Genomic DNA, 13,140 nt, shown 5'->3' with positions numbered 1-13,140 from the left:
AATTTTTTGAACTGCTCGTGCAAAAAATTTCGGAAAATTTTCTTCTCCAATTTGGTGTGATCTACCCATTGACAGAAAAACAAATGAGAGCGAAATTCTCAGAGTTTCCTTTTTATCAGAGTTTTATGTAAATTTGCTACTGCTGCATATTTCGGGAAAACCTACAGCATTTCTTGTTGCTATCTTCGTTTCTATGGTGGATCAATCTGTAAGTAAGAAAAGACGTATATCTAGCGAGATGAAGATTAATAAGGAGGATGCTGCTCGTACGCAGGAGAAACTCGACGAGCTCATGCAACGATTTGATTCGGGTAGTGGTGACACGCGTCTATGCTGTCATTCAGTCACAGTTCGTGAATATTCTGTGAGGATGGAAATCGTTGAAATTATCAGAAAAACAGATTTTTTGTAGTAAATGCTATCTGAAAAACAGTTTATATTTTATTGCATATCACCATTATGGTATCCACTCTGTGAACGATCTGCGAGGATGATGCTTTTCTATGTACAGCACGTCGAAAAATTCTGATGAAAAAATTAAAAAAAACCGTTTTTCGCAATCAACCCCCTCTGAAAAATAGTTTACATAGGATCGCGTGAAATTATCATAGTTTGTGAACAATCTGCGATGTTTCGAATCGCCGATTTTTAACTTGAAAAATATCAGGAAAAAAAGATTTTTTTTCTGTGGTGAGTCCCCCCTCCGGAAAAAAGTTTATGTAAGCCTAGTATCGCATATCATCATAGAAGTAGTATAGAGTGCATCGGTTTGTTGTTTTTCAGTGGGCGAAAGTATCATTCAAGAGTTTCCCGGTTTAATACTGGACTTGGAGGAGCGTCTGCCGAAGATCTTCACTAGGACTGAGGACATCGTGGAACTGGAGGATGCCTTTGCTAAGAAGGTAAGTGCTGATTTTCGTTTAACGTACAGTGCGCGCCATCTAGAAACGCGCGAACTGGACGGGCACTTTTTCCTTTTATTTTGACGAATTTCGAATTAATTCTTTCACCATTGAGCTCTCCGTGCTTGATTACCCATAAATCCAAGTCGCGCACTTGAAACTCGACAAAAAAATTGTATTAGTCTTATCGAAAATTACAGAGCCACTCAGAAGTACTCTCTTCCACTTGATTCGACAATTTTCAGTCACGACTGCGTAAGTGTCGAATTGTAGATATGTGAAGCCCTAGGACCATACTATGTCCACTGCTCTCATTCGTGTTCGCTGTATATTCGCAACGTTAAATGGGTTGTTATCCCTTCTAGTGTTATATCACTCTGTGATCAGGAGTGTTCAGCAGAGGGAATATTGTCGGGTAAACCGAACCCTGTAGTAGTTGAAGTGAACAGGATCGTTACTAAGGAGTTTGATAAGGCTAGTGATAAGTAATACTTGAAGACAGCGACGTTTCATCGGGCTAGAGGAAGAGGTCGGGTCGTCGTGTGCTCTTCCATCGTTATGTCGTTCTCGCTCGAATACTCACAGTTGTTTTTGTAGTAATAGTAGTAGTAGTTGTAGCAGTAATAGTAGCAGTAATAGTAGTAGTAGTAGTAATAGTAGTAGTAGTAGTAGTAGTAGTAGTAGTAGTAGTAGTAGTAGTAGTAGTAGTAGTTGTAGCAGTAATAGTAGTAGTAATAGTAGTAGTAATAGTAGTAGTAGTTGTAGCAGTAATAGTAGTAGTAGGTGTAGCGGTAATAGTAGCAGTAGTAGTAGTAGTAGTAGTAGTAGTAGTAGTAGTAGTAGTAGTAGTAGTAGTAGTAGTAGTAGTAAAAAGCTACTACTACTACTCGGCAGTAGTAGTAGCTACTAATAGCTACTACTCGGCAGAAAAAGCTGAAGCAGCAGCTAGGATTAATAATCTAAAAGAATTATTCCCCATAGTCAAAATGCTGGGAGGCAAAGCGAATAAGGGTGTGGATCTGACAGGAATGGATGTCGATAGATTTGTAGAACACTTCAATGAATTATTGGGTGAACAGAAGATAGAAAGGAACGAGGAATATGAGAAGAGAAGGGACTTTCACATTGCTAAGGAGTTGGCCGAGGTAGAAGGAGAGCCGTGGGAGGTGTCTATTGCAGCTCCGGATGATGAAGAAATTGAGAAAGTATGTAAGCGAATGAGAAATGGTAAAGCCGTTGGTATTGATGAGATTCCCTCTGAGTTATTCAAGCATTCGGAGGAATGTCGCAAGGTGTTGGGCGTAGTGATCAGAGGGTTCTGGAGAGGACAGCCGTTGCCCGAGGAGAGTCATACAGCTGTATTGATCACTCTATTTAAAGGAAAAGGGAGTAAGAAATCACCTGAGGGTTATCGAGGAATATCGCTTTTATCGTATTTGGAAAGAATCATATCAGCAATTGTATTAGATAGGATCAAGGAAGCTGCTGAGAAACGATTAATGAAATATCAGTTCGGTTTCACGTCTGGTAAGAGCTGTAGAGATCCCGTCCGTCTACTGTGGAAGAAATGGGAGAGTACAAACCAGATCGCATCAGTCTTTGTAGACTTCCAGAAAGCCTTCGATTCTTTGTCATGGTGTAGTAATGGTCGCAGCTCCTTCCCCGTTAATTGACGACTGAGTACTAGACATAGGGTTGTAGTGGAAGTAGTAGTTAGTAGAAGATTAGTGAGTTAAGGTTGAGAGAAGTTAAAGAGACAGAGCGACACAATAGCGGAAATCGATCGTCCAATCCCTTCATGAGGGATTTCCTCATAAGGGGACAGCGATTGTGTTACTATCCACGTATCAACGTGGGGTGCCGGAGGAGATGGGACAGACTGTCCCGGACAGTTGTGTTACCGAGCGGGAGTTTCGCTACAAAGGGAAGCTTCATGGAAAGTCTTGAAGTCGGCTGGAATGCCAGTTTTCCTGGTGAATTTAGTAAAAAGGATTTATGCGGATGCAAAAGTTGCTATAAGGGTGTCACAAGATGGTAAGGTCTCTGATGTTTTCAGCCAGCGAGTAGGGGTTCGTCAGGGCTCTTGCTTGTCTCCTGTGATATTCATATTGGTATTAGATCATTGTTTGAAAGCGGCACTGAAAGCATGCCAGGAAAGAGGTTTGGTTGTGGAATGGCTCGGTTATGCTGATGATTTGTATATTGCCGGGGAATCCGTAAGAGACGTGGAGATATTTCTGCAGGAACTGCAAGCAGCTGCCTATTATGTCGGACTCTTGATAAATGCTGGGAAGACAGTGGCCATGGTGAAAGGTATGGATAGTAGCAAAGTTGCTCTGATTGAGAGGCGTGAGGAAAGAGTGGGGGTGAAATGGGATGACGGTACGTATGAGGGATGGCTTAGGCCTCTAGAGGATGAGAATGTGAATGCTTCGTTCCATCCCACGCATGAAATTATTTATGATGACGGTAGCACTATAAAGTATATTGTCAAGAAGGCGGGGTGGATAGTGGATGAGGACGGGGATAAGTTGAGGATGATGAAACTTGGTTTCGATCGAGCACTGGATTCAATAGAGAAGTGGGTGTGTCCTTCCTGTGGGAGTACCTTTCATTGTGAAAGAGCCCTAAAAACGCATGTTAGATTAGGTCAGTGTGCTAGTTATACAGATCTCACTATCGAGAGGCAAAGAGCATTGAGAAAGAGTAGAATGGTCGGGAAGTACAGGAGAGGGGTAGTAGAGGAAGAGGTTGAGGAAGTCTGTATTCAACTAGTCGAGGGACAGAAAATTTCTGTCAGAAATTGAAATGTGTAGGGTCAATGGTGTATTTGGGTACCTTGCTCACAACGAAAATGAAACTAACCAGGGAAATAAACCGGAGAATTGGAAGGGCGGTTGCTGTGTTCAACGATCTGAAAAACATCTGGAAGGCTAGGGGAATTCTCGCCATGACCAAAAAACGTATTTTCAAGAGCTGCGTAATGAGTGTTCTTCTATACAATTGCGAAACCTGGGTGTAGGTCAAGAACGATGCGGAAAGGTTGCAAAGGTGCTGCAACAAATTGGTTAGCAATATCATAAGGTGGGGTCGGAACACTAACCAGTCGAATAATGGTGATGTTGATGGTGAGTTCGATTGGAAAGTGGGTGAGGCTGAAATACTGGACTGGTTGGAAGGCTCTACCGTTAAGGAGATTATGAATCAAAGACGTTTACGTTGGTTTGGTCATGCTCTGCGGCAACCTAGGGATGCGGTTCAAAGAGAATGGATAGAATCAGAGATTGAATCTGATTCGAAGTGGTTGAAGCTTGTCAAACAGGATGTAGAGGATCGTGGAGGAAGATGGAGAAACATCAGGGAGAAAGCCATGGACAGAGGGAAATGGCATAAATTTACTATTATTCGGAGCGCGCTTGTCCCTTAGTTGGACTGAAGCGCTCAATGAATGAATGAAGTAGTAGTAGTAGTAATAGTAGTAGTAATAGCAGTAGTAATAGTAGTAGTAGTAGTAGTAGTAGTAGTAGTAGTAGTAGTAGTAGTGGTAGTAGTAGTAGTAATAGCAGTAGTAATAGTAGTAGTACCAACAATAGTAGTAGTAGCAGTAATAGTAGTAGTGAATCTAGATGGTGTTTTTAACAGGCTCTCTCGACTTCAGCGTTATATCCTTATGCACGTACCACGAGAAGAGGATGGTAACAATTTCGGTGTTGAAGTCCAGGCTCAGTTCAATGCAAAGTAATACCACAAATTCGCCATAGGAGTTTTCACTACTGTCCAGATTGGGTGAATATCTGAAATGGTGTGATGACACTCAAGACGAGAATAAGGTCTATCATCAGGCTCGAGCTGAGAGTAGGGCAATTTTGTGGCGCGCGAAATTGTAAGTTGTTGTTGTTATTAGTTATTCGGCAGATGGAGTTTGAGAGAGCTGTGGAGGAAAGAGAAACTGTATGCGAAAAAGAGGGCAAAGTGAGCGGACTTTTGGAATAGTAGGGAATGTGGTCAGTAGTGTTGGAGTATATATCGGAGTTTCACCACCCTAGTGATATGAAAAAACCTAGTGAGAAATATATTTCACGACTACTGCATATCACCGCGAATATCGCGTTTAATGCCACTTCGCGTAAAACGGGTTGTGAAAATCCATTGTATTTCCACCTGAATGCAAGAGTTCTCTCACTAGTTATAGGAGTGTACATCATTTGAGTTTAGGTAGAAAGATACAAAAAAAATTATCCCTGGATTTTCTCAGTTTAAAATTTTTCACCAACACATGTAGTTGACCATGTGCACGTTCTCTCAGTGGTTTGTTTACCGCAGAAGTTTCCACGCAAATTCGGGTAAAGTGTACCGAAGCCAGTGAGGATCTTTCAAAGTTTCCTCATAATTTGTATTATGTAGTAGTTGACCTTTTTTCCATAGTGGTCGTTTTTTTCTTAGACGACTAAGTCCAAAGCCACCAAATCCGTCGTGAATGTTCCTCAGCTTGGAGACCTCCTCAGGTGAGCTCAGAATAGGATGACCATCTAGTTAGGGAAGCGTTCAACTTTGAGAGATAACGCGCCCCCCCCAGGGTTTGATAACAATGGGGGAAATATTCCTATGGGGAAACTGATTGCAGAATGTGGTCCTAGCCATGTGGAAATTTCGAGACGAGTTCCCGGCCGAGAACTGGATGATTTCCTTTACCTACTACTGTGCTGTCAGTTTTGTGGCTCGCCATGACGCTCTGCAGTACTTCAACTTGAAAAACGAATTGCAGGAGCTGATCAGCATGTAGATGAGGAAGAGGTTGGGTTGGATGATAAAGTGTTCGGCTTAGGTATCTTCACTGTTATATGTATCTCAAGAACAACTATGAGAAGGTAAGATGGCCTCGAGGAAAATCCGAAGGCATGAATATGCATATGTATTAATATTTCTATTGAAGTACACTCGAGTCGTTTCAATGATATACTGTTGGTGGCTGAGGCCATCATAACGTAAGTTAATACCACACTGTCAATAACAACTGCATCCACAGTCAGTTGCTGGTTCTATTGGTCTTGAGTTTTTTGAGTGGGAAGGATAATGAAAACTCCGCTCCGCCTTCTTTCGGATGTCCTGAGTAGTGTGTTGGCGGTCCAGTGTACCATAGCTGTAGGGGAAAGCTCTTTTCTACTCGAGAGTAGAGTTGACGAGAATTTGTTGTATTAACAACGACTCGTCATGAGGTGTGCCACTGTAGTCTGGTTATGCCCGAAGTACAACTATTTACGATTCTATTCCACCAATGCTGTTTTATCATCCGCATTAAACTTATAAATAAACTTTGTCATAAAACTTTCATGACATTGTGGGAATTGAGTTAACCAGTCGGTGGGGGGATAGTCACTGTTGGAAGAGCGACGAGTGTTGGCAATGGCGACACTCAACGGTACAAAACCTCATTTTTGCACGGGAGTTAAGTCCTGAAGGGGTGTACGGTAACAGAACACAGTAAATCTGATTTCAAGACTAAGAATGTAGGGACCGATGCAATGGTGGATAACGATTGGTCGATCGGGTTGTTCGCATGCCGACGGTGAGCTTCTCTATCGTTGGCTTGAGTGGTTCACCCTGTAGCAATCATGGGAATTATCAAATTCTCCTGACCTCTTGCCTTGCCGCTCGTTCGACAGACGAGGCTGTGTGCGATGCTGGAATCGACTCTCGAAATCGATTTCCGGAATCGTTCCTGAAGTCGTGTTCAATAAACGCGATTTTGAAAGTTGAAAATCGATCTATTGGACAGGCGGTTAGTGTTGGATTCATCGTCGAGTACTTACCTGTCGCTTCGAACTGGTTACTGATCGTGGAAGCGACGAGTTGCTCATATTCTACCATTCGCATGATCGCTTAATTACAAGGCTAGAGCTAGCGTTAATTGAGTAAACTTCACCACCTCTGACGATCAGGAGTCGATCTCAGTGTGATTCTAGTTACAGTTTTGGAAAGGGCAAAGCAAAGGAAGGGGAGAACAGAGGTGTATCTCGTTGGTTCGAATTATTCGAACAAGTAGAACAGAAACAAACCCCGTGGAAAGGCTCGGCTGAAGTCGAAACTGAGACTCTTGCTAGCACACAGACATCATAGATTACAGGCGAAATGTGGAGAGAATGCGTACAAGCTATCAGGGTTATTAAAAAGATGTTGTGAAAGGTGAGTATGAACTCATTTACAACTGCAATTGTCCAACGCCAAGACTAGAACCTGGATCTCTGGCTTGTTTGAAGAATGGTGCGAGCGTTCTAACCTGTTAAACTACGCCGAATGCTGAAATAGTGTTGCTACTGGGAGTTCCATCCAAGTAGGTGATGTCCTCTTTGCCAGTCCTTGAGACATTCGCGGAAAAAGTAGAGTTGGCGCTGTGTTCTTCGACAATGCATGATGCAACGCGCGCTCGAATACGAATGGAATATGTTCGGCGCCAGGATTTGAACCTGGATCTTTCGCTTGTTCAATGAGCGGTGCGAATGTCCTGACCTGTTAGACTACGCCGAAGATGAATTTTGCAGTCAACCGTGAAGGTGGCTTTGTAGCATTATCTAAAGCTACCATTGTGGTGATGCTCATTCAATAATAAAGTGCTCATGGCCCGACTCGTATGATACGAGATGGAATTGGAAGAGGCAAGTGTTGCTTTCTTTACTCACCTGAAAGTGGTATGAACATACCGTCATCAAGTGCCCTATTTCAAGTAGCTCATCGCCCCTTCAGTGTCTGTATGGTTATTCCTTATTATTTGTTTTCGATGCTGTGAAGTACAGAGTAATGCTAGCATCGTCATTTATCAGGCTTATGTAGGATGTAGAATCTACATTGTAGATGGACAAAGCTATCGGAGACTTGCCGCATTGTATCAGTGGTTTATTAGTAGTGGATTCATGCTCAACGCTGAGGTATATAGAAGATCACCTCCTGGTGCGCCACATTCTTCTCATATAACAGCAGTACTCATTTTACCAGGCAAATAGTAGTCCGTATAGGAGCATGAATGCGAACTCAGCAGAGGCTACGAGATGAGCAGCCGAGCCCTGGTATATGTACGGAAACAATGGAGCTTCACCCGTGTTATGCAGAGTGGTGAAAAACACGATGAAATACGTTTTTCACTAGTATTTGTCATATCACTAGGGTGAAACCGCGATGTATTGTCTGTTGTTTTACAAGGATGCCAATACTCCATACTCGTGTTATTTTTTACGCATCTATCTGTGTTGTTGCAGTATCTGTTTTTGACCGATGCCGCCTCGATCGATCGACGACAAGCGAATTAGCATTCGAAAACACTCCTTAGGGTCAATGCTCCCCGTTGATCCTCGCAAGGGAGTGGTACTCTCCGGACCGACTTCACTGCGAATACGGCGAAAATCGGTTGACAAGTTTGTCACCATTAAAACGGACGGCTGGTAGTAGGCGTATGCTCTAATACAAGTCAGCAGTGTTGGAGGAATATATGTTTGCTTTCCTCAGCTGAGCTTAAAAGTTACCTCACTAATTATAGGAGATTATATACGAATTTGGGTAGAAACTTGCACAAAAATCGACAAGAATTCCCCAAAATTTCCTCAGAATTTTCATATTGTCACCGACATATGGGATTGACCATATGCATCATCCCCTCCCCCCCTCACTGGGAGTGTTGAGTAGACCGACTGTGAAAATTAAATTTTTTTTGGAATCAATTGAATCTATGAATAAAATTGAATTGGATTGGAAGTCTATGAAGAACTAGGTGATTTTGTAGAGTGAAAAAAGGAGTTTCATCCTAGCGACACGAAAAACACTAGTAAAAACACGTTTGACAAAACACTATCGCATGTCACCGCGAAAATCGCGTTTTTTCACAGAGTATTACGCCACTTCACGTAAAACTCCAATGAAATCTATCTAGTGAATAAATCGAAATGAATATAAAATAATAAATTTTGATGTATCGGTGAAAGTCTATCCCAGTTTTTATTAGAGGAGTTACTCTTTTAACTCGTCGTCTGGCGAGAAATCTCAAATTGCCGCTTTGATTCATCGTTGTCGAAATTGAAGGCGTTGGAGTTTCACAACCCGTTTTACGTGAAGTGGCGTAAAACTCGGTGAAAAACGCGATATTCCCGGTGATATGCAGTAGTCGTGAAATATGTTTTCCACTGGTGTTTTTCATATCACTAGGGTGGTGAAACTCCATTGCAGTACTGCAAATTGTACATAGTTATTTTAGTTCTATTTGTTATAAAATGATGATAATGGGAGTGGGAATTTCCACTATGTTTTGTTTCCTCGTCAGGCTGGAATTTACCGAACTGTACCATAGTGATTTCAGTGAGCGATATCGGCTGGATTTACGCCAGTACACTATCAGTGCGCTTTCTTCGGATCACTTCTTATGGACTGGTTCGCGAGGATACAAGTAGTAAATCGGTTATTTTCCATACCCTTCCTCTCTCGAAATTATATGCCTCCTCCTCCTGTTCAGAGTCGTCTTAAAACGTTTGCATAACGTTGAGGGCGAATTCGTCCGACAATCGTTCGTGAATACGACCCGAAGAGCCTCAGATGATGCTGCTAGCACTGTTGATACTGCGTTTAGTGACAGTCTGGATCCGAGGAGGAAAATTGTGAAGCGCGATGAGCAGCAGAACTCCTCCGTAGTGGAGTTTGATAAATTGACATTTATATTTTTGAGGGAAATTGAAGCGGATCGATGGCGAAGGGCTATGCTGAAGAGTATAGAGCTGAGCATCATTCCTGAGAGGCGGGCTGGTACTCAAGCCGTGGGAAAAATTGACGAAGTAGTTGATGAAAATAACAGTGGGAATAGAAATGCAGGAGTTCACTCTAGTGAGAGGAAGGTAGTAGTAGTAGTGGTAGTAGTAGTAGTAGTAGTAGTAGTAGTAGTAGTGGTAGTAGTAGTAGTAGTAGTAGTAGTAGTAGTAGTAGTAGTAGTAGTAGTAGTGGTAGTAGTAGTAGTAGTAGTAGTAGTAGTAGTAGTAGTAGTAGTAGTAGTAGTAGTAGTAGTAGTAGTAGTAGTAGTAGTTGTCGCTAGTGTTGTCGAGAATCCAACAAGAATTTTAGGAAATTTTCGCCAAATTTTCACATTGTTACTAACCATGTGCATATTTCCTCACCCGTTTTGGATTTTCTGTTCGCTTCCCTCAGCTGAGCTCAGGAGTTTACTCACTGATTATCGGAGCTCATATACAGATTAGGCGTAAAAATTTTCCAAAATTTCCTCCCAGAATTTTCGTATTGTCGTCGACACATGTGGTTGACCATGTGCATATTTCGCCCCTCGGATTGGCTTTTTTTCATTCAGGTGAAATTCCCTCATTTAGTGCGTCTACTACCCTCGGTGGTCGTAGCACAGTTATCATACTTCTTTTCGAGGTCATCATATGTGCTTCTAGCGATACCACTGGATGTAGTCGATCCTACATCGACTATGTTGCTAAATGGTGTTGGTCTCGGCCTGGCCCTTCTGAAGTTGACGTTTTTGAGTACAATTTTCGGCGGTATGGTGATCGCCTTGGCGGTGTTGTTGGATATGTCGATCGAAGCGGGAGGGTAAGTAGAGATAGTTTATGAGGATGCTGATATAATATTGGGAGAATTTTATATATTCGTTTATTGGAGTTTTATCACTCTGGTGATATGAAAAATATATTTCACGACTACTGCATATCACCGCGTTTTTTCGATTACTTCGCCACTTGACGTAAAATTGGTGAATTTTTTTAGCAGTGCTCCTTTTACCAGACAAATAGTAGTCAGTATAGGAGTATGGCTGCGAACTCAGCAGAGGCTACGAGATGAGCGGCTGAGGCCTGGTATATGTACGGAAAAACATTAACATGTTATATATGTTACTGTAGATTTGCTTTCACGGTCGTATCGTCGCGAATCACTTCAATTCGACAGATTATGATCGAGTATAAAAAAATTTTATTGTTATATTACGTTTATTTTAGCTCTCATCAACTGAATAGTATCTTGCCGTAGGTCTCCAGTGAGGAGTATGTCATCAAGGGTGACGGATAGCAGCTCGTTGGGAACAGGGGGAAAGGATTACGAGTTGGTGGGTGATGAAGGTGATGGTATTGTGGGGTTGTGTAAGGGTTTATTGCTGTACCCTGCTATGAAGTTTCACCACCCTAGTGATATGAAAAACACTAGTGAAAAACATGTTTCACGACTACTGCATATCATCGCGAATATCGCGTTTTTCGCAGAGTATTACTTCGCCACTTGACGTAAAACGGAAGTGAAAGATTAGTGGTGATGTTTTTGACATATACCTATACTTGGGTTGAAGTAGAGTTGAGATAGATGTGGTATAGTGCGGGTGGATTTCTGTATAATAAATGAGTTCTCATGCATATCGTATTTTCATTTCGCTGAGGTTTTGGAATTTCATCATCTGATCTCAGAGTTGTCTCCGACCGCCGACACACGAGGAGAGGAGCTCGACAGGTTACCATTGAAAGCGATGAAGGCGTTGATTAATCAGCTCATTGATGAGGTTTTGTCTACCATACCGCACCAGGAGCAATTTGATAGTAGGGGGAAATATGTTGTTGATTATAGAAGTTTACGCGTAAATTTCGGTGAAAGTTTATGAAAATCGAAGAGAAATTCCGAAAATTTTATCAGAATTTTTCTTGTTGATAATATGCGTTTTACGCGAGGTTGCCTACACACATATGATGACGTTGAGTATTGTTACTGTTGTGATTTTATATGTTCGGTTCTTCAGCGTCGTTTCCGCGTGCTCTCCTTGGTGATGACCGTGATGGCAGACGACAAGTGGGTATATCAGAAAGTATTCTCACTAATGGGGTGAATTGGAGTGTCGAGACGGAGGTGAAGGATCCTAATTGCAGAGTAGTAATGGAGTTTTCGGAAAAAAATCGTCGAAAATTTTTCCCCCTATCATCATCACCATGCATAGTTGGTGTATATGAACACATTTTTCTTACACTGTTACTGTATGTTTTTTTGCTGTAGTTTTTTTACTCATTTTTTCACGGAAATTGAACTCATTGGTGCAGGTATATTCCACATTCGACTTGTTCCCTGATAATCAATGGCCTGCTTTTGCATTGACCTGTCGTGGACTGCACGCTAGGACGGCTGATATTGTGAGAAAGCGCGCGCCCAGTTGATCGATTTGGGTAAATGTGTGTGGGAGTTCAGGTGGATGCACTCAGTGATATTGATCGGTATGGGAGATGCGATGATACTATGGCGTACCAGAAGGTGGTGGCTGAGGACAACGGCTGTGTGCTGAAGTAGGGGGAGTTTATATTCGTTTTAGGATTAGATATCAACTAGTCGTTTGTTGGGGACAGTGTGAGAAAATATGCACATTGTTAACCACACATGTTGGTGACAATAATGAAATTCTGAGAAAATTTTTTGGAAATTTTGAGTGATTTATGTACAATTCTACTCTACTTCGTATATAAACTTGTATAATCAGTGAGGAAACTCCTAGCGTCGGCTGAGGGAAGCGAACATATATTACAACACTGGTTGGGCATGATGGTATTATGAATGTAACATAGATGCATTGAGGTTTTTATCATATGAAAAATAGCAGTGGAAAACATATCTCACATTTCACATTGAACACGGCGTAAAACGCGTGATGTATTTCACGTGAAATGGGATTTCGATTCCTCCAACATTGGTTTTACGAGTTTTTGTTGTAGGCATACTGCGGCTAAGTCGATCTGGCCAGTGAGTACTCGAGATTATATGATTATGTTCGCTGTTGTGCCCCTAGCTGATGATGGGACTACAGCGATGCTTTCGAGAAGTGCTAGAGTGGGGGAAGTCCCCGAGTGGTTAGGAGGCGATAGTGTTGTGCTGAAGGAGACCCCTAGCTCTATACGAGGCCTGGTAAGGTCGGTGGGAGGGTCGATTCGTTTATGGAAATGTGGTTGAAATGTAGCTAGGCTAGAGGATGAGATTTACTATAATTGTGCAAGTAGAGAGGATCGTCAATGGGGTTGATATTATGAGAATTTGCCAAGGAGTGGTATTGGTTGAATTAAATAGCTGTTGTATGGTTGTTAATGTTGTGTGAAGCGTCACCCATTGTAACGTGAAGTGGCGTAAGAGCCGGTGAAAAAACCGATACTCGCGGTGATATGTTTTCACTAGTGTTTTTCATATCACCAGGGTGAACTGAAACGCTGTCGATCGGGCAAACTTTTGA

At 42.1% G+C, this 13,140-nt stretch overlaps 3 protein-coding genes and 2 non-coding genes across 5 annotated transcripts in view; 2 read left to right on the top strand and 3 right to left on the bottom strand.

Moving 5' to 3' along the window:
• The first annotated feature begins 161 nt into the window (after positions 1-161).
• Positions 162-5,940, top strand: Pmar_PMAR001343 (conserved hypothetical protein). The gene is made up of 9 exons (XM_002783455.1): positions 162-311; positions 784-902; positions 1,290-1,387; positions 4,545-4,640; positions 4,684-4,757; positions 4,807-4,874; positions 5,346-5,407; positions 5,613-5,681; positions 5,728-5,940. Exons 1-9 carry the CDS (start codon positions 194-196, stop codon positions 5,819-5,821), a joined length of 798 nt encoding a protein of 265 aa, XP_002783501.1. The 5' UTR covers positions 162-193; the 3' UTR covers positions 5,822-5,940.
• A 1,175-nt stretch (positions 5,941-7,115) lies between these two features.
• Pmar_PMAR001342 lies at positions 7,116-7,197 on the bottom strand. Its single transcript has one exon. It is a non-coding gene; the product is annotated as a tRNA-Trp (tRNA).
• A 148-nt stretch (positions 7,198-7,345) lies between these two features.
• Positions 7,346-7,427, bottom strand: Pmar_PMAR001341. The gene has a single exon. It is a non-coding gene; the product is annotated as a tRNA-Arg (tRNA).
• Positions 7,428-9,637: 2,210 nt separating this feature from the next.
• On the top strand, positions 9,638-12,882 carry Pmar_PMAR001340 (hypothetical protein; the record flags this gene model as incomplete). The annotated part of the gene is made up of 4 exons (XM_002783454.1): positions 9,638-9,712; positions 12,114-12,208; positions 12,632-12,821; positions 12,874-12,882. The coding sequence occupies 4 exons, from the start codon at positions 9,638-9,640 to the stop codon at positions 12,880-12,882; spliced, it is 369 nt and encodes a 122-aa protein (XP_002783500.1).
• Positions 12,883-13,091: 209 nt separating this feature from the next.
• Positions 13,092-13,140, bottom strand: part of Pmar_PMAR001338 (hypothetical protein) — a gene marked incomplete at both ends in the record, with an annotated part of 424 nt that continues 375 nt past the window's right edge. The window contains one exon of the mRNA XM_002783453.1: positions 13,092-13,140. Within this exon, the coding sequence (XP_002783499.1) occupies positions 13,092-13,140 (49 nt within the window).

This window comes from Perkinsus marinus (assembly GCF_000006405.1).
Source record: "Perkinsus marinus ATCC 50983 genomic scaffold scf_1104296936976, whole genome shotgun sequence".
NCBI classification, from domain to species: Eukaryota; Perkinsozoa; order Perkinsida; family Perkinsidae; genus Perkinsus; species Perkinsus marinus.
This window is presented reverse-complemented; position numbering and strand designations above follow the sequence as displayed.